Genomic DNA, 24,562 nt, shown 5'->3' on the forward strand with positions numbered 1-24,562 from the left:
TCTGCATTGCAGCTGATTGTTCTACTCAGTTCTGGAGTTGAATAAGATAAAGCTTTTTCTATATAGTTCTGCCACAGAAATGTTCCATAACAATCTATTACCCTATATCCTTGGTATAATATGTTTGTAGCAGTTTCTAATTAACCTCCCATACACATTGGTAAACTTCTACATTTCATCATATAATTAATTACATTAAAAAGATTTCATATGCACAGACTAGTCCCAGTTTCACCCATAGATTTACCTATTGCCCTATCAATTTTGCTCATAAAATATAGGAAGGAAACATGGATTTCAGAAGCGCACAATCACTCAAACTTAAAAGGAAGATCTATAAGCCTTGTTACAATAGTTCAGCTTTATGTTCATTGAAATTGTATGTTTATAAGTAATGATCTGATTTTATATTGTAATAGTAATTGTGCAGATTTAGTCATTTGAGAATTAAATGTCTTTCAGAAGTGTGTTGCTTGGCAAAATTAATTCAGAACAATTCGGCACACTTGTAAAATTTAGAGCATGGGTGTTTAGGAGTGCAATTAGGTGATAGAGATTTGGAACTCTCTCCATTAATAGCTTGTGAATGCAGGGCTGATTAAAATGTTCATGACTGAGATCGAGTGATTTATTTTTGGTGATGGGTACCAAGGGATTCAGAACAAAAGCAGGTAAATGTAATTCAGCCAACATTTAATTGAGTGGCAGAACACTCAAGGGGCTGGATTTTCCCTGTATTGTGCTGATAAAAATGAACTTAATTTAGTATTAATTCTTTTACGAAAGAAGACAGAGAGGTTGTTGATAAGGTTTTACAATGAAGGAATTGGACACAATCCGATTACTAGTTTTGGAATTGCCTTTAGAGACTTGAACTGTAAGTATGCAGATGGAGAATAAGATACAAGTGTTATTGTGCCTAATCAGTGTGGTTGTTAACCTGATAGTTAAAATGAGATAACTGAAAATATCAGAAGAGCTCTAAGAATCAAATATGTGCATCAACATTTTATCATTCCACTGAGTAATTCACTATTACCATGAGACATTAAATAGCTCCCAAGAACATTTCCCCTGAGCAAAACCCAAGGACATACAATTTTACATGCACACTATTTCCGGAAAATTACTTTGAATCCTAGTTGCCTGTAAATCCTTTCTGTTGAAGACTCAGAAGCTTAAATGAGATAGGCCACTTAAAGAAAAAAAACTTCTTTTTCCCAGTAGATAAAAAAGTCGAAGTAACTAAAGTTGAAGAAAAAGTGAAGAAACGGCTTAAGATTATAAAACTGGAGAAAAAGGAAGAAAAAGCCAAGAAACCAGAAAGAAAACCTCAGGAAGACAAAGTAAAGGCAAAGATTCAAGTAAAGAAAGCACATGAGAAACTCAAGACTGAAACAGAACAGAGAGGTGAAAAGAGAGACAAGAAGGGGCCCAGTGAACAGAAGTCTGAGAAAACAAGCAAAAAGGAAGTAAAAGTGAAAGATACCAAAGAAGTGAAGCAAAAAACAAAAGATAAAGGTGAAAAGACAAATATTTACAAAAAAAATGTTAGCAATAAAATACAAAGTAAGGTGACAGAGAAACATCAAAAGAGAAAGTATGGGGCTTAAAGGCAATTTTTATAGATGCTAACTGTCCAAAGCAAAAAAAATTGATGTTTCTATTGGCTTTACTTTGATTTTGTGATATAAGAAAAATCAATGATCTTTTCATAATATTTATACCAAAATCATAAGAAAGGATTAATATAACTGTGAAAAGACAGTGCTTTTTTTCCAATTGTTTATTTGCACTGAGTATCAGATTTTATCTTAGCCTCACCTATATAACTCAAATACACAAAAATCAAAGTGAACCGACAGCTTGTAATAGGGTCTATCTATGCCTTTCATTGTGATCACCGTGAAAAAGATTTTTGGATATAACTCATTAGATATCTTAAGTATGGCATGGTTCATAGCCTCTTAGTTCCAACCATCACAGATCAAAAGGAAAAAGAAAATTTCCTTTCAGCACACTTCGCTAGCATGACTATTCAACTAGCATGAAATCTATTCAGTGACATCAATAATAGGCATTGTCGTTGTTTTACAGAGGGCAAATGTACTGCTGTTAAAAAGAAATGAACATTTAATTTATCCTAACCTTTTTGACTATTCGAAGAATAATTTCGCAATCAAAATACGCTATTGCTAACTACCAAAATAGCCTGCTAATTAAGCTTGTAAAGCTCATTATTGATCTCATCAAATTCAAGATTCTTGGAAGTACCTGATTCTTTGTCAGAATAACACTTTATGCATTTTGCAATGCCAGCATTTGTTCTGCATTTTGAAACATCCAAAAAGACACTCTGGAGTGAAAAGTGAAAATTAGCATGCCTCTGGTAATTCTCCAATAATATAATTATGTTTGAGTGCAGAGCAGGACATTGTAACTCAGGAATCAGCTCTCAATCTTGCTGAAACTTCCACTTAAAAGACATTTTCCGCCTGCAGCTGATTTTGGTGGAAACTTAACACTTTGCTAGGGAATGTTTTGTCAATGATTGACAATGTCAATCAACACTGACAATATGAAAATTACCAATCTAAAATGAACTTGTCCTATTGCACCAAGAATGCACCTACAGTTCTCAATTACTCATCTTAGTGTGTCAGCATTGTCAATAGTGTCAAGCAGAATCCCAATAAAATGAGTTCATGTAAAAACCACATATGATTTGATGCCGGTTGCTGTCACAACAAAATCTCTGTATAAGTTTGCCATTATATATCTTTCAATAGTAATTTCCCTAAATTTCAGAAATAGCGTAATGTTACCAATAATTAGTCATGTAATCACATTCCTGATGGACATATTTTTCTTCTTTATTGATCCCAAGAACAACCCAAATGAAGAGTTATTCTCTGGTTCCCCACATTTCTTTTTATATGAATTGAAACCTCTGTAAACCGTTCTCTCCCAAAGGAAGGGAAAAAATTGAGTCCGAGAAAATGAAACACAAGTACACATTTGATGCTAAGTTAATGCATGTGTAAGTGTTTCGTTTACATGGAAGTAGAGGCAGAGTTCAAAGTTGTTTGTTCCATCACACTTTACAGCTGAAGCTGATACCCAACCCTTCCCCTCAATTTCATCCTGTTCATTGCGCATTGTCTTCATTGCTGTTCTTTTCCTTCTGCCCTGACAGATCAGTATCAGTTCTGTCGCTATGTGATTGACATGTACACTCTTGGGACTATATATCCAGGTACATTTACATCCTTATAACCTTTCTAACCAAATCTGACTCCTCCCCCTCACACCATTTGTCATTGTTTAACTTGGAAATCTCTAACACTTATATGATGACCAATATTGGAAATATTTCCATTTGAAATCATCCTGAGTGATCCAGATATTAATTTTCCCATGTAGAAAAAGAATTAATTTGTAAGACCAGCCCTGCATGAGATTTTTTTTCACATTTTTCGCTAAATATTAATTGGATTGACATAAGGATCTTAAAAAGATCTTGCCACATATAAACAACATCATTAAATATTGGGATTGTAAGCCTTAGATAGATTAACAAACAAAATTGCAGATGTAGCACAGCAAGAATTTGAATACTTTTTAAAACATTGGTTGCACCATTCTAAATAATTCAAACAAATTCACTTGACATTCATTGCTGGCTCTTAATTCAACTGTTATCACTAACTGTGACATAGAAAGAGATGAAAAGAAAAAGTTGTTCTGTTCTCCTCTGTCATTTGGACTTACTGGGCAGTGAAATGCCATTTTCTGCTCCACATTGCAAAAGCAGCAATTGCACATTTGGCTGAGGAAACACAGTTTGCCTAATTAATGAGTTCCAAGAACTAATAATTTCTTTATTTTGCAGATGTTAACATATTTTAAAATTTGGATACATAGATCTTGAAATTCAATCATATAATACAGCATTTTTCAACAAAAAATAAATACAAATTTTCTTTAGTCTAATGTGATAATAACCAGTGTCAATTTGCAACACTCCATCAATTTGATCAAGCACAAGTAATTTGTCTGTATGGGCCGGTAACTAGTCAAGGAATAACATTGTTTATCACTCAACTAACTGTTCAGAACATTGTGTGGGAGATTAGACTAAGTGTTATCATTGTTGAAGATTCCAGGGTCATTTAGTTGTTCACATTCAGGAAAATCCCATGTTTATTCCTGATCCTTTGGATATTCCACATGACATGTCCTTCCTAAACCCTATCTTGCTCTTGAGGCCTACAAGAGACATGCTAATCTTTTTGCATAGTTCTGTCGCTTGCTCAGAATCCTCTTCTTCTTGGCCCCACTCTTTCTTGTAGTTACCACACAGCTCCTCCACCTCCTAAATGGTTGTGTGTGTATTGCTGTGACTTTGAATGTGCCTCGCAGAAAATGGAGCTTTAAATGTAGAAGGTCTTTATTCAGCAAGGCTAGCAGGAATGTCAGAGGAATCCCTCATTGGAAAACTCTGGAAAATATGAAGTCAAGTTACATTGAGATTTTATACTCTTAAAGCACAAAGATAACAGCAGATGATTAAGTAAAGTTCTGACTTCAACATTTCAGATGAAGGTAAATTACTCAGTAGAATTTTTTATTTGCATTGGGAGCATTTCTGAACTGACAAGGGAAAGAGTGATTGGACTCCAGACACTCAAAACAGCTTTCGATTACCACAGTGTAGAGAGATGTTGCACTCTGAAGGCTATGGTGTGTAGTCATGCAGCTATCTGTGTCCTCAGTTGAAGTCTGATTCTTGTTTGTATTCATTGGCTGCTACCCCCATCCCATAACTCCTGAAAGACAGGAGTCTTTCAATCTTACAGTTCCTAACAAGACTACCTACTGCACTCATTTAGATGCACCAGATTTCTATTTTTCTTAGAAATTCATATTTTTAGGTATTGGTGAATGAAATAATTATAGCATTCACGCTAAAAATTATCTTAAGCAGTGACTCTGCATCTGGAACATGACATTTTAATAATAATATTAAATATAGCATGAGCATCAAGTTTGATGCCTTTTGTATTGCATTCAGTTTTAAATTTGGATTAAGCACTTAGAGGGGTGTCAAAATGAGTTATGTTAAGGCTTAGCCAGTAGAACAGAAAGCTGCCAAAAAGTGTCTTGATACTTGTGAGAAGTGTCAGTTTTAGTCAGTTTAGTCGCTATTCTATTTGTCTATGACCTAGTGCAGTCTGTAGAATTATCCTCTTGTTCTCTTCATCTATATTGTGGACAGTTGAGATTTCCCACAGACCTTGACATCATACACTTCTGTGGCAGAGAAAAAAATTATCAATGCATAATTGGTCAGTGGTACTTTGGATTTTAGTTACTTTCCAAGGTTACATAATATTATGATAACAATAATGGATTTGTGCTTGGGCATATGGTAATCAGGTTTATAATGGTTTGGTAAAGTTAGCTTTACTTTTAAATTTACCACGAGGATTGGATGAGCAAGGCTTTTCTAATGGATCACCCAAGTAAAACTTGGCCCCCATCAACCCTGGCATATCAGTGGAACTCTTTAATTAACTCCATCTTTTAATAATTACCCTGATACCCAGATGGTCTGCTTTGGCAGTGTCAGCCCTCTCTACACTTCTCTCTGTTCCACCACTTGGGCCTTACATCAGTCCATCTGGCTTTGGGCAAACACAGTGCAGCCAAATCATTGAGGACAGGACGTTGAAATAGAGAAAGATTCTATGGACACCCTGGCCACTTTCTTTTAAAATTGCTTTTTGTTGGGAGTTGCTATGATAATGAAGGAAGGTTTAAAGCTCTGAATAGATGTGGACCTTTAGTTTTATACATATATGTTTTAAAAAAATCAATTATTTCTCTTAATAATTATAAAGACATTGCTACTGATATTAATTATTCAGACTTTTGTAAGCCATTGGAGTTTCTAATGACAAGCTTTGTAATTAGCTTCAGCTACAAATAAAGTTTGAATATGAACATGATTTGATGTTTTGTTTGATTTCTTTACCTAAACCACCTAAATACTCACTCCAAATGTTCCGGTTCTCATGCAACAATTTGGAAAAAAATTATTAACTCGTGTAACTGCTGCATCTGCATTGTTCAAATCATGTTCATACGGTTCATGATGATGTGTTCTGCTGCATGGCTCCATTAACCCTTCAGTCGTCTTGTTTGTTTGCAAATAATGTTGGGCAACTGATCACTTATAAGTCAAAGAATAAGCTTGCTTTTGCTATTTTGGTTGTGTTATACAGTATATTGCAATCAACCCAGAGTTTGTTTAAATTCAAAATAGTGTAGGGAAACTAATAAGAAATGGCTGAGAATATATGAAGGAAATGGAATGTTATTAACATATGCTAAGGAATATAATTACTCAAACCTTAAAGAAAGAAAATCAATTAACCTAAGAGATATAGCTGATGCTAGAAATCTTGAGTGACGAACACAAAATGCTGCTGGAACTCAGCAGGTCAGGCAGCATCTACGGAGGGGAATAAACAGTCAACGTGTCTGACAAAGGCCCTTCATCAGTTGCTGTCCAACCTGCTGAGTTCCTTCAGCAATATGAGTGTGTTGATCATTGGCTGAACATCAATTGTTTTAGACTTCATGGCTTAAAAGGTAGGAGCTTTCTTGACACTATGCAGGCATGCCTGAAGCAAGCTAATCACTAAACTTTGAGAGACTTCTAGTAGCAAAGCTGATTTCAATTATATGTAGGAAGGGCAGGTGTGCAGGCTACAAGGGGGAATAAGGTGGTTTTGACCTAATCTATCTGAAGATGGGGAAATGATCAGAATACAGTGATGGCTTGATGAGAGAGGTTGTATCAAGGAGTAAGGGTTAAGAGGAATGTGTATTTAATTTAACCTCATCAAATGAAAGAGCAACTTGGAGGTGACAGGTCAGTTTATTTAACATTTCACCTTATTTTAGCCTGTACATTATTTTCCTTCACACTTTCTTACTGCCTGGTGTTTAGGGCAACAATGAAGGTCCTTCATCTCTGGTAGTGTTCAGGGCTTCCTTCACCGTGTCAGTAGCTTCCTCGGTCTTCACTGCCGTCAGTCATGCAAATCCCGGGTGGAGACTCAGGAATATCATCGTACTCTGATGTAGAAGGATTCTTCATTGCAGTTTCCGTAACAATTTTGTCTTACCAGTCAGGATTTTTAGCCCTGAGCTGAACTCCCAAACCTTGAAGATTTGAGCTCTACCCTTTGACTGTTTTGACATGGGTGACGCTACTTAGAGCCAAAGCATAAAGCCCTGACTCCAGCCAACATAGCTCTCTGGCTCACTGAGGCACACAAGCCAGGATATTGTTCATGGAAGAATATCAATGGTTTGCCTAAAATGTGTTCAGGTCATTCCTAAACACCATCCAGCAAATGAGGTGTAGTCACTCTCACAAAGAGGGATGTGATATTGAATAGTTTCAAGTTCAAAAGTTCAAAGTAAATTTATTATCAAAGTACATATATGTCGCCATAAACAACTCTGAGATTCACTTTTGTGGGCATGCTCAATAAATCCATAAAAGAATAATAAGCATAATAGAATCAATGGAAGACTGCACCAATCTAGACATGCAAGTAGTGTGACAAGGACAATAAAATATGCGAATGCAAAAAATTAATAATAGTACATAAATAATAAATTAATAATAAACAAACAAGCAATAAATATTATTCATCGGAGATCAGGTTACCACAAGTGAGTTCAAAGGTGTGGGGACATTTCAGTTGAGTGAAGTTATTCCTTTGGTTCAAGAGCCAGATTGTTGAGGAGGAATAGCTGTTGCTGAACCTGGTTGTGTGAGTCTTGAGGCTACTGTACCTTCTTCCCAATGGCAGCAGCATGGCCTGGGTGGTGGGGTTCCCTTATGATGGATGCTGTTCTCCTGTGACAACGCTTCGTGTAGATGTGCTTAATGGTGCGTAGGCCTTTACGTTTGATGGACCGGGCTATAAACATGACTTCTTGTCAGATTTTCTTTTCAAGAGCATTGGTGTTTCCACACCAGGCTCTGATGCAGCCAGTCAAATTACTCTCCAACACAAATCTATATATCTATGTTCAGAGTTTTATATACTTTGCTGAAGCATTGTTAATTCCTAAGGAAACAGAGGCACTGCCGTACTTTCTTCATAATTGCATTTACGTGCTGGACCCAGGACAGTCCTCTGAGTTGACAACACTGAAGAATTTAAAGTTGCTGACCCTCTCCGCCTCTTGATGCCCGATGAGGACTGGCTCATGGACCTCTGGTTTCCTCCTCCTGAAATCTATAATCAGCTCCTTGGTCTTGCTGAGTAAGAGTTTGTTGTGCTACCACTCAGGCAGATTTTCAGCCTCCCTCCTATATGCTCATTCGCCACCATCTTTGATTTGACCTACGACAGGGATGTCATCAGCAAACTTGAATATGGCATTGGCACTGTGTCATTAGTGTAAAGCAGGTAGAGCAGGGAAGTAAGGCGTGCCTTGTGCTGCACCTGTGCTGATGGAGATGGTGGAGGAGATGTTGTTGCCAGTCTGAACTGACTGGGGTTTGCAAATGAGGATATCAGGGATCCAATTGCACAAAGAGGTGCCGAGGCCAAGGCTTTGAAGCTTATTGATTAGTTTTGAGAGGATGACAGTATTGAATGCTGTGCAATGGTAGATAAGGAGCATCCTGATGTATGCATCTTTGCTGTCCAGATGTTTCAGATCCAATGAGAAGGCAGCTCCTGGGACCTGCTGCTCCACAGTTAATCTGCTTTGGTGGTATTGACTGAGGGATGCACATTCGTTGGGATGTCAGGGTTTTCTTTATTCCTCTTCTTCAGACTAGAGGGGTTCTGGTTTAACAGCTCATCTGAATGGCACATCTGTGTCACTGGAGCACTTGCTCATGACAGCAGCTAAGGTTTTGTGCCCAGGTCTTTGAAAGACATGAACCTACAATTCTCTGACAGGAATGAGAGTGACACTAAATAATTCTCGGGATCAGGGGGTAAAATAGTTAACTACTCATAGCCAAGGCCAGATATATATCTGTCTACGGATAAGCACAAATGTTAGTAACCAGTTTAACTAAAAAAAAAATACAAAATAAAGGATGAAAATAAATCTTCAGTCCAGGAAATTGGCACTGAAGTTACATCAGTTTAGATCAGGGGTTCCCAACCATTTTTATGCCATTGACTCCTACCATTTACCAAGGTTGGGAACCCTAGGTTTTGGTCATCTAGAGCAATGGTATTTCTGAACTCTTTATTTTCAAGCGGGTTCAAAAAATGTTTAGAATTCATCCTAATTTGCAGAGATAAATCTTCACACCAGGAAATTGGCATCTCATTTCATGTTATGTCAGTTTAAACCATCATGGTATTTCTGAAATTTTTATTTTCAAGTTTTCAAAAATATATTCTGAATTTATCCTAGTTGTCACAGCAGTTTTTTTAAAAAAAAAATTACACACAGTAACACTAATAAGCAAAATTGATTCCTTCTCTATTTGTTAAAAATTTACATCTGAAGGACTTTTGAAAACTGACAAGATTGGTTTGAATAGATTTGATTTATGGTTTCAGCATCCATTGTGACTCACCTTTTATAGCAGACCACTTCACTGGCAAATATGAATGCTTCAGTATCTGAAAGTAATTGGCCTGACAAGCAGGTCTGACGGACATGGTTCCTTGATGATTGCAAAGTACCCGAGAAATGATAGATGAAAGCAAAGTTTGGTCAGGGGTTTTATAATTGACCACTTTCATTTTAGTCTCAGTATAATGATTATTCTGGCCCGGATGGTTGAATGTGATGCAGACAATTATGCTGCAGTAAAACTTTGACTTATCTCCCTGGAGAAAACACTTTAACTTAACACAGGCAGTAAAATGACACGCAGAATTAAAAATTGGCTTAAAATTACTTAAGCCTGCCATGTGAAGGAGAGATTTTTCTATGTTGAAGTATCCTTTTTAATAAGTACACTGTAACATATGCTTCTAGCTCTAGAATCAGAGAACATTACAGCACAGAAACAGGCCCTTCAGCCCATCTAGTCCATGCTGAACCATCAATCTGCCTAGTTCCATTGACTTGCAAGTGAAGGGACTTGAGCATCCACAGTTTTTGGTATCCACGGGGGGTCCCAGAACCAGTCCCCCACGGATAAAGAGGACCGACTGTATACAGCATAAAAAGAAGCGGTCCCAATACTGACCCCTGAGGAACACCACTAGTCACTGGCAGCCAACCAGAAAAGGATCCTTTTATTTTCACTTACTGCCTCCTACCAATCAGCCAATGCTCTAACCATGTTAGTAACTTTCCTGCAACACCATGGGCTCTTAACTTGGTAAGCAGCTTCATGTGTGGCACCTTGTTAAAGGCCTTCTGAAAATCCAAATATACAACATCCACGGCATCCCCTTAATCTATCCTATTTGTAATCTCCTCAAAGAATTTCAACAGGTTCATCAGGCAAGATTTTCCATTAATGAAACCATGCTGACTTTGTCCTATCTTGTCCTGTGTCACAAAGTACTCCATAACCTCATCCTTAACAATTGACTCCATCATCTTCCCAACCACTGAGGTCAGGCTAACTGGTCTATAATTTCCTTTTTACAAAAGTGTTAATGGTATTTGCTAATGCCTCCACAATCCCTACCATACCTTTTCAGAACCCTAGGGTGCAGTTCATCTGGTCTGGGTGACTTTCAGATCTTTAGATCTTTCAGCTTTTTGAGTACATTCTCCCTTGTAATAAATAGTAACTGCACTCACCTCTCTTTCCTCACACCCTTCAACACCAGGCACACTGCTAGTGTAATCCACAGTGAAGAGTGATGCAAAACACTCACTTAATTAATCTGCCATCTCCTTGTCCCACATCAATATTTCTCTGGCCTCATTTTCTAGAAATCTTGTATTCACTCTTTTAATTTTTATATACTTGAAAAAGCTTTTACTATCCACTTTGCTACTGTTTGCCAGCTTGCTTTCATAGTTCACCTTTTCCCTCCTAATGATTATTTCTAGTTGCTTTCTGTAGGTTTTAAAAAGCTTCCCAATCCTCCATCGTCCTGCTAATTTTTGCTTTGCTTTGACTTCCCTTGTCAGCCACAACTGTCCTATTTTGCCATTTGAGTATTTATTTGTTTTTGGAATACATCTATCCTGAACCTTCCTCATTTGTCCCAACAACTCAAGCAAGCCATTGCTGCTCTGCTGTCATCCCTGCCAGCATCTCCTTTCAATTTACTTTGGTCAACTCCTCTCTCATTTCCCTTACTCCACTGAAATACTGCTACATCAGACTTTACTTTCTCCCCATCAAATTTCAAGTTGAACTCAATCCTATTGTGATCACTGGTTCCTAAAGATTTCATTGCCTCAAGCTCCCTAACCATTTCCTGTTCATTACATTATACCCGATGCAGTGTAGCTCGTCCCTACTTGACTCAACGACAAGCTGCTCTAAAAAGCCATCTTGTAGGCACTCACGAAATTCACTCTCTTGAGATTCATTACCAAACTAATTTTCCCAATTTACCTGCGTGTTGAAATCTCCCATGACTATCATAACGTTGCCTTTCTGACACACCTTTTCTATTTCCAGTTGTATTCTGCAGTCCACATTCCAGCTACTGTTTGGAGGCCTGTATAAAACTGTCATGAGAGTCCTATTACTCTTGAAGTTTCTTAACTCATCCCACAAGGATTCAACATCTTCTGATCTTATGTCACATTTTTCTAAAGATTTGATGCCGTCTTCACCAGCAGAGCCATGCCACTCCTGTCTACCTTCCTATCCCCCTGATGCAATGTATAACCTTGGACATTCTGCTCCTAACTACAATCATCCTTCAGCCGTTTTCTTTGCTGTCTCCCCCGATCAGTCCTTGCCTTTACAACTGAGTGTAAATCCTATCCTCAATATTTTTTTGAATCATTTTGCTGCGGCTGAAGCTTATCAGCCTACTTCCTGGCCTATGCCTATAATTCTAGAGTATGGAAGCAACATTAGCTACTTTCCAGTTTTCTGGTACTTCACCTGTAGCTAAAATGACACGGATGTCAGAGCCCAGCAGCTATCTCCTGTGTATAGATTTCATCAGACACTGAGGGTTTTTCTGCCTTAATATGTGTTCATATCTCACACAAACTCTCATTATTAATACATACATCTTCCAAGCTATCTGTGTGCACCTCTCCTAACACTCTCCATCTTCCCATTCCTGGTCCCTGGCGAATACTGATGTGATCTATTCTTTTCCTAAGAAACTTCTGGGTATATCTATATTTTAAAAAATAGAATTTTCTTTATTTATGTTGGCCAGGGTCATTTCATGCCTCCCTTTTGCCCTCCTTAATGCTTCCTTCGCATCTCTCTTATACCCTCTATAGACCTGAGAGGATTCACTTAATAACAATTTCCCATACCTGATGTATGCTTCCTTCCTTTTTTTCCTAATATAATCCCCAATTTCCTTTATTAACTGAAATTCTCTAATCCTACCATCACTGCTTTTTAACTCACGCTGGGACATGCTATGTCAGGAAATGGAATTGGAATACCACAAACGTTCTTTTTCTTCTCTCTCCAACCCTGTTCCTTTGCAATTTGAAAAACATCTGATTTCTAATTTCACCAGTTCTGGTGAAAAATCCTTGACTCATTCTGTTAACTTCATTTCTCTCCCCATGGATGCTGCCTTGCATGCTGCGTATTTCCAGAATTCTATGCTTCTAATTCATTCCTAAAATTGCAGTTATACAATTTATTGGAAGTAGCATAATTTCCATCAGTCATGTCGATGATGCACTGGCCAGCCTTGTGCATCTTTTGGAGTTAATTCTTGTAAATAGGTGCAAGCTTACTCAGTTCTAGTTAAATTATTTTAGATAAATTAAGCACAATACACAAGTAAATTAGAAATCCTCTTGGCTGCTGAACTCCATAGTTCTGGCCAAAGGAGTTCATTTGTCTCTCACTGAGGCTTACAAGCCTAGATGTCTCAATAAATTAAGTTGGAGATATGAAAAATATTGGATATAATTTCAAACTTTACTGCTATCACAGAACAGCAATTTTCAATTGGTAGTCAGCTACGTCTGACTGGATATATTGGAAAGGAGGAAGGGCAGCTGTCAATGGAAAATGAAGAGAAATCTTTATCCAAAGGCCGATGTGATGCAATTGTCAGTAGGGCCTGTAAATTGGACTCCAGCAGGTCCACTTGTGGAAGAAAGGCAGTGAAATTCACTTGTCATCATTTTGAAGAGTAATTGAATTCAGAGTGTAGGGGAAGTGCTCTACTTATGTGTTCCAAGTGCTGAGTGACCTAACTTGCAACCTTCAAAGCAGCCTTTGATGCACATGAAATAGATGGTTGTTGAAGAACTCCCTGTTATATACACACGGTGCTGTAGACCTCCTGTCCCTAATAAAACAGCCACTGAGTGTACGTTCATGGTTTTCTAGTGCTGCAGTCCATCCACTTCAAAATTTAATGTGTTATGTATTCGGAGATACTCTTCAACATGGTTATTTGAGTTACTGCCTCCTTCCTGTCAGCTTGAACCAGTCTGGCCATTTTCCTCTGACCTCACTCATTAACAAGGCATTTTTACACACTGAACTGCCGCTCACTATATATTTCTTAGTACTTTACACTATTCTCTGTAAACTCCAAAGGCTGTTGTATGCAAAAATCCCAGGAGATCAGCAGATTATGAGATAGTCAAACCACCCCAGATGACACCAACAATCATTCCATAGTCAAAGTCTCACAAAATAACATTTCTTCACCATTCTGATGTGTAATCTGAATAACAATGGAACTTTTTGACCATGTCTGCATGCTTTAATGCATTGAGTTGCTATCAGATGATTGGCTGATTAGGTGTTTGCATTAACGATGAGCTGTATAGGAGTTTCTAATAAAGTGATCACTAAATGTATCTGAGAAGCCCTCATAGTTGTCAGGATTATAGAAAGGGTGATGAAACACAACAGAAGACTATTCAGCCTCTTGATCTTATTCTACTGTTCAATCATGTCATAGTTATGGTGTATCTGAACTCCTTAAACCCACCTTGATATACTAGTAAGTGAAATTGGTAATTTGGCTTACTGTTTTCACACATACTGAGGAACAGCAAACAACTTTATTTTACATTCTATCCAACCTCACAAAAGGTTGGTTTGCAGGTGAAGCGGGCTATCGAGAAGGCAAATGGAATGTTGGCCTTCATTGCTAGAGGGATTCAATTTAAGAGCAAGGAGGTTAGGGTGCAACTGCACAGGGTACTGGTGAGGCCACACCTGGAGTACTGTGTGCCGTTCTGGTCTCCTTACTTGAGGAAGGATATACTCGCTTTGGAGGTGATGCAGAGGAAGTTCACCAGGCTGATTCCAGAGATGAGGGCGTTAGACTATGAGGAGAGATTGAGTTGTCTGGGACTGTACTTGCTGAAATTCAGAAGAATCTTACAGAAACATATAAAGTTATGAAAGGGATAGATAAGATAGAGTCAAAAAAGTTGTTTCCACTGGTAGGTGAGACTATAATTAGGGGACATAGCCTCGAGATTCGGGGGAGTAGATTTAGAATGGAGATGAGGAGGAAATGCTTTTCCCAGAGTGTGGTTAATCTGTGGAATCTTCTGCCCAATGAAGCAGTGGAGGCTTCCTCAGTTAATATACTTAAGACAAGGTTGGATAGATTTTTGCATAGTAAGGGTTATGGGAAAATGGCAGGCATGAGTCATGGCCATATCAGCGATAATCTTATTGAATGGTGGAGCAGGTTCAATGGGCCAGATGGCCTACTCCATGTTCTTATGTTTTTATGTTTAGACAAACTTCTTTTCTGCTTTCCTGTACACTTTGTGTACATGCCATGAAATCCTTGATTCCATAATCATTTCTTCTGCCAAATAAAAGTTTATCTTCATTAGTGCTTGTTCAATTGTCATGTTGACAACCGCTGTTTAGAGTAGAATGTTTCAGATTTCCATGAATCTTTGTGTGAAAGTCCTTTCATCCTGGCCTCATTCCCTACTCAACATAAACTCCTTATATCAATCTTATATGATTTTTCGATCACTTGAAATATACCGTGGCATTTAAGACAAGTGATTTGGAACTATGGAAGTCCAGGTACGACCTATGGAAGGCTATTTTAAGGCTGAAAAACAATACCAATTGAAGTTAGAGACAGAATTGGATGCACATCGGCTCTGGCAGGGTTTGCAGGCCATTAATTCCTGTAAAGCAAAACCTACCATCATAAATGGCTGTGATGCTTCACTCCCAGATAAGTTCAAAAGTTTTAATGCATGCTTTGAAAGGGAGATTGAAAGTACACCTGTGTGAATCATTGTAGCATCTGGTGTCCCTATGATCTCTGCCTTGGAAGCTGATGTCAGAACATCTTTCAAGAAGGTGAGCCCTGGGATGACGTCAAGCCCTGATGGTACACCTGGTAAGGGACTGAAAACTAGTGCCGACCAATTGGCAGGAGTGTTCAAGGATGTCTTCAATCTCTCACTATTGCCCAGAGGTTTCCTCCCGCTTCAAAAGGGTGACAACCATACCAGTGCCCAATAACAGCCGGGTGACCTGCTTCAAAGACTATCACCCAATGGCACTCGCATCTTCAGTAATGAAGCGCTTTGAGAGATTGGTCATGGCTAGAAGTAACTCCTGCCTAAGCAAGGACCTGAACTCGTTGCATTTTGCCTGTTGCCACTATAGGTCCACAGCGGATGCAATCTCACTTGGCCTTAGATCACCTGGGCAATAATAATACCTATATCAAGCTGCTGTTTATTGATTACAGTTCAACCTTCAACACAGTCATACCCTCAGCTCCAACAATCATCTCCCAAACCTGGGCCTCCATACCTTCATGGTTCCTTGACTCCCTCACTGGCAAGGCAGTCTGCACAGATCAGAACGAACTTCTCCTCCTCACTGCCAATCAACACAGGTACACCTCACGGACACATGCTTAGCCCACTGCTCTACTCTCTCTACACCGACAATTATGTGATTAGGCACAACTCAGATGCCATTTGTAAATATCCTGTTGACACCAATATTGTTGGCGGAATTTCAGATGGAGTTGAGGAGGCATACAGGAGCAAGATAGATTAACTGGTTGAGTGGTGTTGCAACAAGAAGCTTGAACTCAACATCAGTAAGACCAAGTAATTGATTGTGGACCTGAAGAAGGGAAAATCGAGGGGATATGCACCAGTCCTCAACAAGGGATCAGAAATGCAAAAGGTAGCAGTTTCATGTTCCTGGGTGTCAACATCTCTGAGGATTATCCTGGGACCAACATATTGATGTCATTACAAAGAAGGTGCTAGAGGGGATTATATTTCATTAAGAGCTTGAGGAGAATAGGTATGTCACCATACACGCTCACAATTTTCTGCAAATGTAGTGTTCAAAGTTCAAAATAAGTGTATTATTAAAGTACGTATATATCACCATATACAATCCTGAGAGTAATTTTCTCACGGACATTCACAGTAAATACAAGAAACACAATAGAATCAACAAAAGACCAATTTCTATAGGGTGGACAAAAACGAACATGCTGTAGCGGTGTGCTACACGCAGCGCTGAAATAACGACACGGAGTTGATAAACTGCAGCCAAAGAATCAGTTTATTTTAAATTCACAGTCTTGCTTTAAAGCCTGTCTCCCCCACCCGATACCTTGAGAGGCACGTACTCAAAACTCCTTGAGGCTATCTTCCTTTGTGCCTGCACTCTGGCTAATTGTCAGCCGGTTCGAGTGTGCTAGTAATTGGGTCGCCACATGCAAAAAATAAACTGCAAGTACAAAAAGCGAGGGGAAAAAAATAGCAATCATGAATAATTAATATATATGGAGAACGAGATGGAGAGCCCTTGGAGGGTCCAGTTCAGAGTGGAACAGTTCAATGATGGGAACAAGTGAAATTGCGTGAAGTTATCCCCTATGGTTCCAGAGCCTGATGGTTGAGGGGTAATAACTGTTCCTGAACCTGGTATGAACATGAAGGTACAAGATGAGGGTCCTGAGACTCCTGTACATTCTTCCTAATGGCAGCAACAAGTAGAGAGCATGTCTTGGATGGAGGGGGTCCTTGATGGTGGATACTGCTTTCCTCCGACACCATAGATGTATAGATGTGCTCGTTGGTGGGCACGGTTTTTGATGTGATGGAGTTCTATCCAAAACTTTTTTTAAGCTTTTCCATACAAAGGCAATTGTGTTTCCATACCAGGCTGTGATATAATCAGTCAATACTGTATACCCTACACCACATACCTTTAGAAGTTTATCAAAGTTTTAGATGAAATGCTGAATGTAGAGTGCATTTATTCTCCATCGTTAATTGAATGAAAGTTTTGATAAACCATTTCAGAGCTTGGTCACCAATTGATTCAAACAAATTAATGGATCTTTTATCAAAGATAGGGAGATGAAAATGTGTTTACTTACCTAAATGATACCAGCTGGGATTCTGCATTGGTTTGGCACTGCCATTATTGATAATTATATGTCTGCACAAAGATTAGGTTTCTTGCCTATCAAGGTGAAGATAGGAATGTTTATTTAGATCAATCATCCAGCATTTGATGCTAGGTCAGTAGTGCAACCAAAGTCATCAATGCACTGATGATCTGTTACAGCCTTGATATTATTCTGATTATTTTGTGCTCAACCCCTTTCAATAACCTTCATGACAAATCATGGCCAGATCTAATTGCAGCACTCCTGAATGGATCTACTCAAAGCAGGGTGATGTGAACCAGAATGCCAGAGCAGATAGTGGAGTGGTTGTGGGGAAAGATGTTGTAAGCCTTAACAAAGTCAGGAATTGAAAGGTTAAGTACAATGGGACTAATGTTCTGAGTTGTGTATGTTTCAATGCAAGGAATATTGTAGGAAAGGTGAATAAGTTTAGGTCATAGATCAGCATGTGGAGATCCATTAGTGAGATCTGTTTACACGAGGGGCAGGTCTGGCAGCTCGGTGTTCTGGAGTTCTGTTGTTTCAGATGTGATAGAGTGGTAGGGATTAAAGTTGGAGAAGACAGATTATTAGACAAGGAAGATGTCATGGCAGTGCTCAGACAGGACAGACTGGAGAGCTCATCTACTGAGGCTATACAGATGGAACTGGGGAATAAGGAAGGGATGATCACATTTAATGGGATTATATTATATATTGCCCATAGTACACGAGTGGTGCAAGAAATATAAGATTGTGATAGTAGGTTATTTCAATATTCCACATATTGACTGACTCCCATAATGTAAAAGGACTGGATGGGATAGAGTTAGTCAAATATGTTCAGGAAAGTTTCCTTAATCAGTACATGGAGGTCACAACAAGAAAGAGTTTGATACTGGATATCTCCTATTAGAGGCCAGGTGATAGAAGTTTGTGTATGGGAACACTTTGCATTAGTGTTCATGATGCCATTAGTTTCAAGATGATTATTGAGAAGGGTAGGTCTGTTGATTGTGGTGTCAGGAATAAAATCACCTGGTGCCTGTAGCCACTGCCCCTATAGCAACTCAACTGCAGAGAACTACTTGTCTTCTTTTGGAGACATTTTGAGCCCCAGTTGTACCCACAGGCAATGATCATGCTAACACTTATCCATCAGGGAGTCTCTCAGAGCAGCCTTTAAGGGATGGGTGAAACAGTTCACACAGGCCATTGGACTGCAGGTGAAATGCCGTGGTGTGATGCAATTTAACACTGAGTTTCTGGGCCATTGTGGTTCAGAGATTTGACATGAACCGGGGAATGTGGCCAGAAGAAGTATCAGATGGGGTGCCAAACTGAGTGACTTAGGAGTTGATGAAGGCCCGAGTCACATCTGCAGTCATCGTCAATGCCAGAGGGACAACCTCTGACCACCTGGTGTTATTGTCCACCATGGGAAGGAGATGTATGAAACCATGGGAGAGAGGGAGAAGACCAACCAGATGTGGTCAAAAAGTTGTGCAACGACCTCAGAAGCTGCTGATGGTGCCTGAACCTTACAGTCAATTTTCGCCCTCTGACACCTAACATTCCAGTCCCATATAGCTTTGTAAGACTGTGCGACACAAACTTTATAGCAGATTCTGTGAAGCTATCCTGCCAGGATATAAGAAGCCGTGAATGGAGTTAAAAATAGCACACTCCAGTTTGCAGGCACTACAGGGTGAGACATTGCACAGGAGAGAAACTTCTGCATCCCTGAACTTGACATCAGCCAGCCGCAGGCCTGTGACTGCTGCCCTGTAAGCTTGGACATCTTGGTCAGTAGCTTGTTCAGCTGCCATGCCGGTATAGTCAACCCCAATATGTATGGCATCAACAGCAGGCTGAGAGTCACAGTATTATTTTTCCCTTCGATGTGCTGTATGTCAGAATTGAATTCTGACATGTCGGCCAGCTGACATAGCTGTGTCAACATTTCAGCCATAGTGTGCCATCGTGTGCAGGAAGGGTTTGTGATCAACAAATGCGGTGAAATACTGACCCTCCAGTCGAAAATGAAAATGGCGGACAACCAGAGAAGCTCGCAGTCAAATGTGCTCTACTTCCCCTCATGGGGTGGGGGGGGGGAGGGAGGGGGTTTGCAGAGTGTTGGATGAAGAAGGCAAGCAGCTGCCTTATGCCTCCACCCAGATGTTCGTGTACAGCGCCCACAGCATAGTTTGAGGCGTCAGTAGTAATGGCTATAGGTCCATTGGGGAGCAAGTGCACCAGCAGGATCGCATTCAGAAGAGCTTATTTGGTACCATCAACTGTTCTGGTGATGTCTGTTGCCCACTCAAGCATGTGATTAGGGGCATTGGCTTTAAGGGCACTGTGCAAAGCGAACATAAATTCAGCAGCTTGCAAAATGCAATGGTTAAAGAAGTTCACTATACCTTAAAACTCCTGCAGTACTTTGGTAATACGAAGCAGTGGAAAGTCCACAAAAATCCATGCCTCACCTTCTGCAGAGATGTGCTGGCCAAGAAAGTCAATAGTAGACAACCAGAACTGGCTTTTAGTGGGGTGAATAATCAGCCTATAGTGGCTTAAGCAGTTGAAAAGTGCTGAAGTGTTCAGTTTTGGATGAACTAGTGACAAGAATATCATCCAGGTAAACAAAAAGAAAACCTAAGTCTATTAACATGGGGTCCATTAGTCACTGGAAAATCAGTGGAACATTTTCCAGGCCAACAAGCATGTGCAGAAACTCAAGTAGGCCAAATACAGTTAAAATGGCAATTTTGGGAACAAGCACAGGCACTTGATGATAGCCCCCAATTAAATCCACTTTAGAAAAAATTATATTTCTGATCAAACGTGGCAAGAAGTCTTCCATATTGGGACTGGGTAAGGTGGTGGCCTCATTAAGGCGATGGTGATCATCGCATGGATGCAACCATCAGTGGGCTTAGGGACCCTGTGGAGAAGAAGAAGGAGGTGCATAGCAGGTATAGGCAGGAAGGAATAAATGAGGTACTTGAGGAGTATAAGAAATGCAAGGCAACACATCAGAAGGAAATCAGGAGGACTAAAAGAAGAAATGAGATTGTTCTAACAGACAAGGTAAAGGAGAATCCCAAGGAGATCTACTGGTATATTAAGAGCAAATGGATAGCAAAGAGAACATTGGTCCTCTTAAAGACCAAACTGATCATCTATGCATGGAGCCAAAAGAGATGGGTGAGATCTTAAATTGATCTACAGGCTTATTAACTAGGGAGATACACACAGAGTCTATAGAAGTGAGGAAAAACAGCACTGAGGTCATGGACTATATGCAGATTATAGAGGAGGCGAATTAGGGTGGAAAAATCCCCATGGACTGACAAGGTGTTCACTTGGACCCTGTGGGAGGCTAGTGCAGAAAATGCAGGGATTTAGCAGAGATATTTAAAACATCTTTAGCAACAGGTGAAGTGCCTGAGATCGGAGAAGAGCTAATGTTGTTCTATCCCTTAAGAAAGGCTCTAAGAATAAACCAGGAAATTATGAGCCAGAGTGTCTAACATCAGTAGTGGGTAAGTTATTGGAAGGTATTCTAAGGGACTGGATACATACAGGGATATGGATAGATCAGGACTGATTAGGGATAGTCAACATGGCTTTATTGAGAAGCAAGGAGTAGGTCTTTCCAGCCCTTCGAGCCATGCCCTCCCAGCAACCCCAACAAACCCAATTAACTCTAACCTGATCTCGGGACAATTTACAATGACCATTAACCTACCTGGTACATCTTTGGATTGTGGGAGGAAAATGGAGGAGCTGGAGAAAACCCAAGCATTCCACGGGGAGGATGTACAGAGGCATATTACAGACCAGCGCTGGAATTGGGCACCCAACTCTGGAACGCCCTGAGTTGTGATATGGTAACTGCTACAATGTCATGGCTTTGTACATGGTAGATTGTGCCCAGTCAACTTTATAGAATTTTTTGAGGATATTACCTAGAAAGTTGATGCAGTGGGTGTTGTTTAGATGGACTCTAGCAAGGCTTTTGACCAAGTTTCAAAGGGGAGATTAGTCAAGAAGGTTCAGTCACTTGACATTCAGGATGAGGTAGTAAATTGGATCAGACGTTGGTTTTGCCAGAAGCCAGAGAGTAGTAGTAGGTGGTTGCCTCTCTAACTGGAGGCCTGTGACTAGTGGTGTGCCACAGTGATTGGTGCTGGGTCTACTGTAGTTGTTACCTATATTAATGATCTGAATGATAATGTAGTGAACTGGATCAGTAATTTTGCAGATGACACAAAGATTGGGGCATAGGGAACAGCGAGGGAGACTTGCAAAGCTTGCAGTGGGATCAGGACCAGCTGGAAAATGGGCCTAAAAATGACAGATGGAGTTTAATGCAGACAAGCGTGAGGTGTTGTACTTTGAGAGGACAAACCAGGGTAGTTTTTACACAGTGACCAGTAGGGCGCTGAGGGGTATGGTAGAACAAAGGGATCTGGGTTCATAATTTATTGAAAGTGCTGTCACAAGTAGATAGGGTTGTAAAGAAAGCTTTTACACATTGGCCTTTGTAAATCAATGCATTGAATACAGGAGTTGGGATGATATGTTGAAGTTGGATAGGACATTGATGAGGCCTAATTTGAAGCATTTTGTACAGATTTGGTCACTTACCTACAGGAAAGATGTAAATAAGGTTGAAAGAGTACAGAGAAAATTTACAAGGATGTTGCTAGGTCTGAAGGACTTCAGATATATGGAAAGGTTGAATAGGTTAGGACATTAGGACATTATTCCCGAGATCATAGGAGAATGAGTGTAGATTTGATAGAGGTATATAAAATTATGAGAATAAACATAAGTAGGCTTTTTCCACGGAACTAGTGGTCATGGGTTAAGGGTGAAAGGTGAAACATTTCAGGGGAACATGAGGGGATACGTTCTTCATTTGGGGGTGGTGAGAGTGTGGAACGAGCTGCCAGCAGAGTGGTGAATGCGAGTTAAATTTCAATATTTAAAAGAAATTTGGATGGGTATATGGATAGCAGGTCTATTGTGGAATACAGCTTGGGTGCAGATCGAATGGACAAGGGAGTTCAATATGGAATAGCTGGTCTGAAGGGCCTGTTTCTGTGCTGTAATGTTTGATGACTCTGACTAAGACTCCAGACAGCTATAAGACAAATTGCTCTCTTTATATTCAAGCTCTCTTGGGATATATTTTGAAATACTGTTAGCTTTAAAAATATTTTTTGCATCTTATTTCTTGTTTGAATGGTTTGAGGTACCTTGTCTCCTGATTATCCAAGCATTCCTATGTTCTCATGAGGTCATAAAATGATTAGCCATGTGATTGAGCGATTGCATTTCTGATCAAATTATGATTTTGTTAAGTCATCCTGTTTTTCCAAAAAAACTGATCCTTCGCATGAAACGTCAACCCAATATATAAATTAAAACGATATGTTACTGTACACACCCTTGGATATTTATTAACTTGCAGCCATTTACAAGAAAAAAGAAATACAGTAGAAGTTTACAAAGAAAGTGCACAGAATCAAACAAGACTGACAAATATCCAAGATGAAAAAAAAGACAAACTATGTAAATCTAATAATAATGAGATCATTGGTTGTAAAGAGTCCTAGACAGTGAGTCTTCAGATCACAGAATCAGTTCAGAGATGTCCTGAATGAATTTATCTACACCAGTTCAGGAGCCTGATAGTTATAGCATTATAACTGTTCCTGAACCTGGTGGTATGGGACGTAAGGCTCCTGTACCTCCTTCTTGATGGTAGAAACAAGAAGAGAACATGGCCTGGATGGTGGGGGTCATTGATAATGGATGCTGCTTTCTTGTGTCATTGTTCCATCACATATACTCAATGATGGGGAGGGCTTTACCTGTGATGAACTGGGATGTATCCATTACTTTTTGTAGTCTTTTCCATTCCTGGGCATTGCTGTTAGCATATCAGGCCATCATGAAACCACTTAAGATACACTCAATGGTGCACCTATAGAAGCTTGGTCAAAGTCTTTGGTGACATGCCAAATTTACACAAACTTCTAAGAAAGTAGAGGCCTTGTCAAAGCAAGGCAAAATGTAAAAAAGATTATAAGCCATTATGTAGAACCAAAAATACTTTACGATTTGATTAACAGATTAAGGTGCTACCTAGGCTAAAGTAAATACCTACTTTATATTTAGGAAAATATTTTATAATGTGAGGGGTCCCACAACCCAGCTAAGTGGGGCTGTTGTAACGTTAAAATTGCAGTGCTAGCATTGGAGAGAGTCCAGAGCAGGTTCAAAGGTTCTAGGAATGAAGGTGTTAGTATACACAGAGCATTTGATGACTCTGGGCCTATATTCACTGGAGTTTAGAAGAACAAGGGGGGGGGGGGGATTTCATTGAAACATATCAAATATTGAAAGGACGTGGAGAGGATGTTTTCTATAGCGAGGGAGTCTAGGAGCAGATGTTACAGCCTCAGACTAAAGGGACATCGATTTAAAACAGAGATGAGGAAAAAAATTTTTAGGAAGAGGGTACTGAATCTGTGGAAGTCATTGCCACAGATTTCTGTGAGGCCAAGTCATTGGATATATTTAAAGCAGAGGTTGATAAGTTCTTGATTATTCAAGTTGTCAAACATTACGGGGAGAAGCCATGAGAATAGGGTTAAGAGGATGAGCCATGATGGAATGGTGGAGCAGACATGATGGGCTAAATGGCCTAATTCTTCTCCATATTTCCATCAGGTAGAACATGAGCTTTGAAGTGGAAACATGGAAATTTTGTTTCATGATGGATCCATAATGAATAAAAATATCAGAAAGGCATTTAATGGCAATTAATGGCAATATTTTGCACAAGACTCACTTGCAGCTAATCAGATGTCTGGTCGTTTTGTTTTTTCAATATCTTAGTGAAAATAAAGATAATTATGAGTGTTATTCATAAAGCTTCAAGTACTTCATTGTCACAACATTGTCACTGCTCCTCAAGAAGTCAA

General features: G+C 39.5%; 1 protein-coding gene across 1 annotated transcript in view; it reads left to right on the top strand.

The window, feature by feature from the left end:
* trdn (triadin) overlaps positions 1–24,562 on the top strand; it is a 507,565-nt gene that overhangs the window by 136,550 nt on the left and 346,453 nt on the right. The window contains exons 15-16 of the mRNA XM_073055375.1: positions 1,228–1,521; positions 3,197–3,256. Coding sequence (XP_072911476.1) covers positions 1,228–1,521; positions 3,197–3,256 — 354 coding nt within the window. The remainder of the gene's footprint in view (positions 1–1,227; positions 1,522–3,196; positions 3,257–24,562) is intronic.

This window comes from Hemitrygon akajei, chromosome 9 (assembly GCF_048418815.1).
Source record: "Hemitrygon akajei chromosome 9, sHemAka1.3, whole genome shotgun sequence".
NCBI lineage: Eukaryota > Metazoa > Chordata > Chondrichthyes > Myliobatiformes > Dasyatidae > Hemitrygon > Hemitrygon akajei.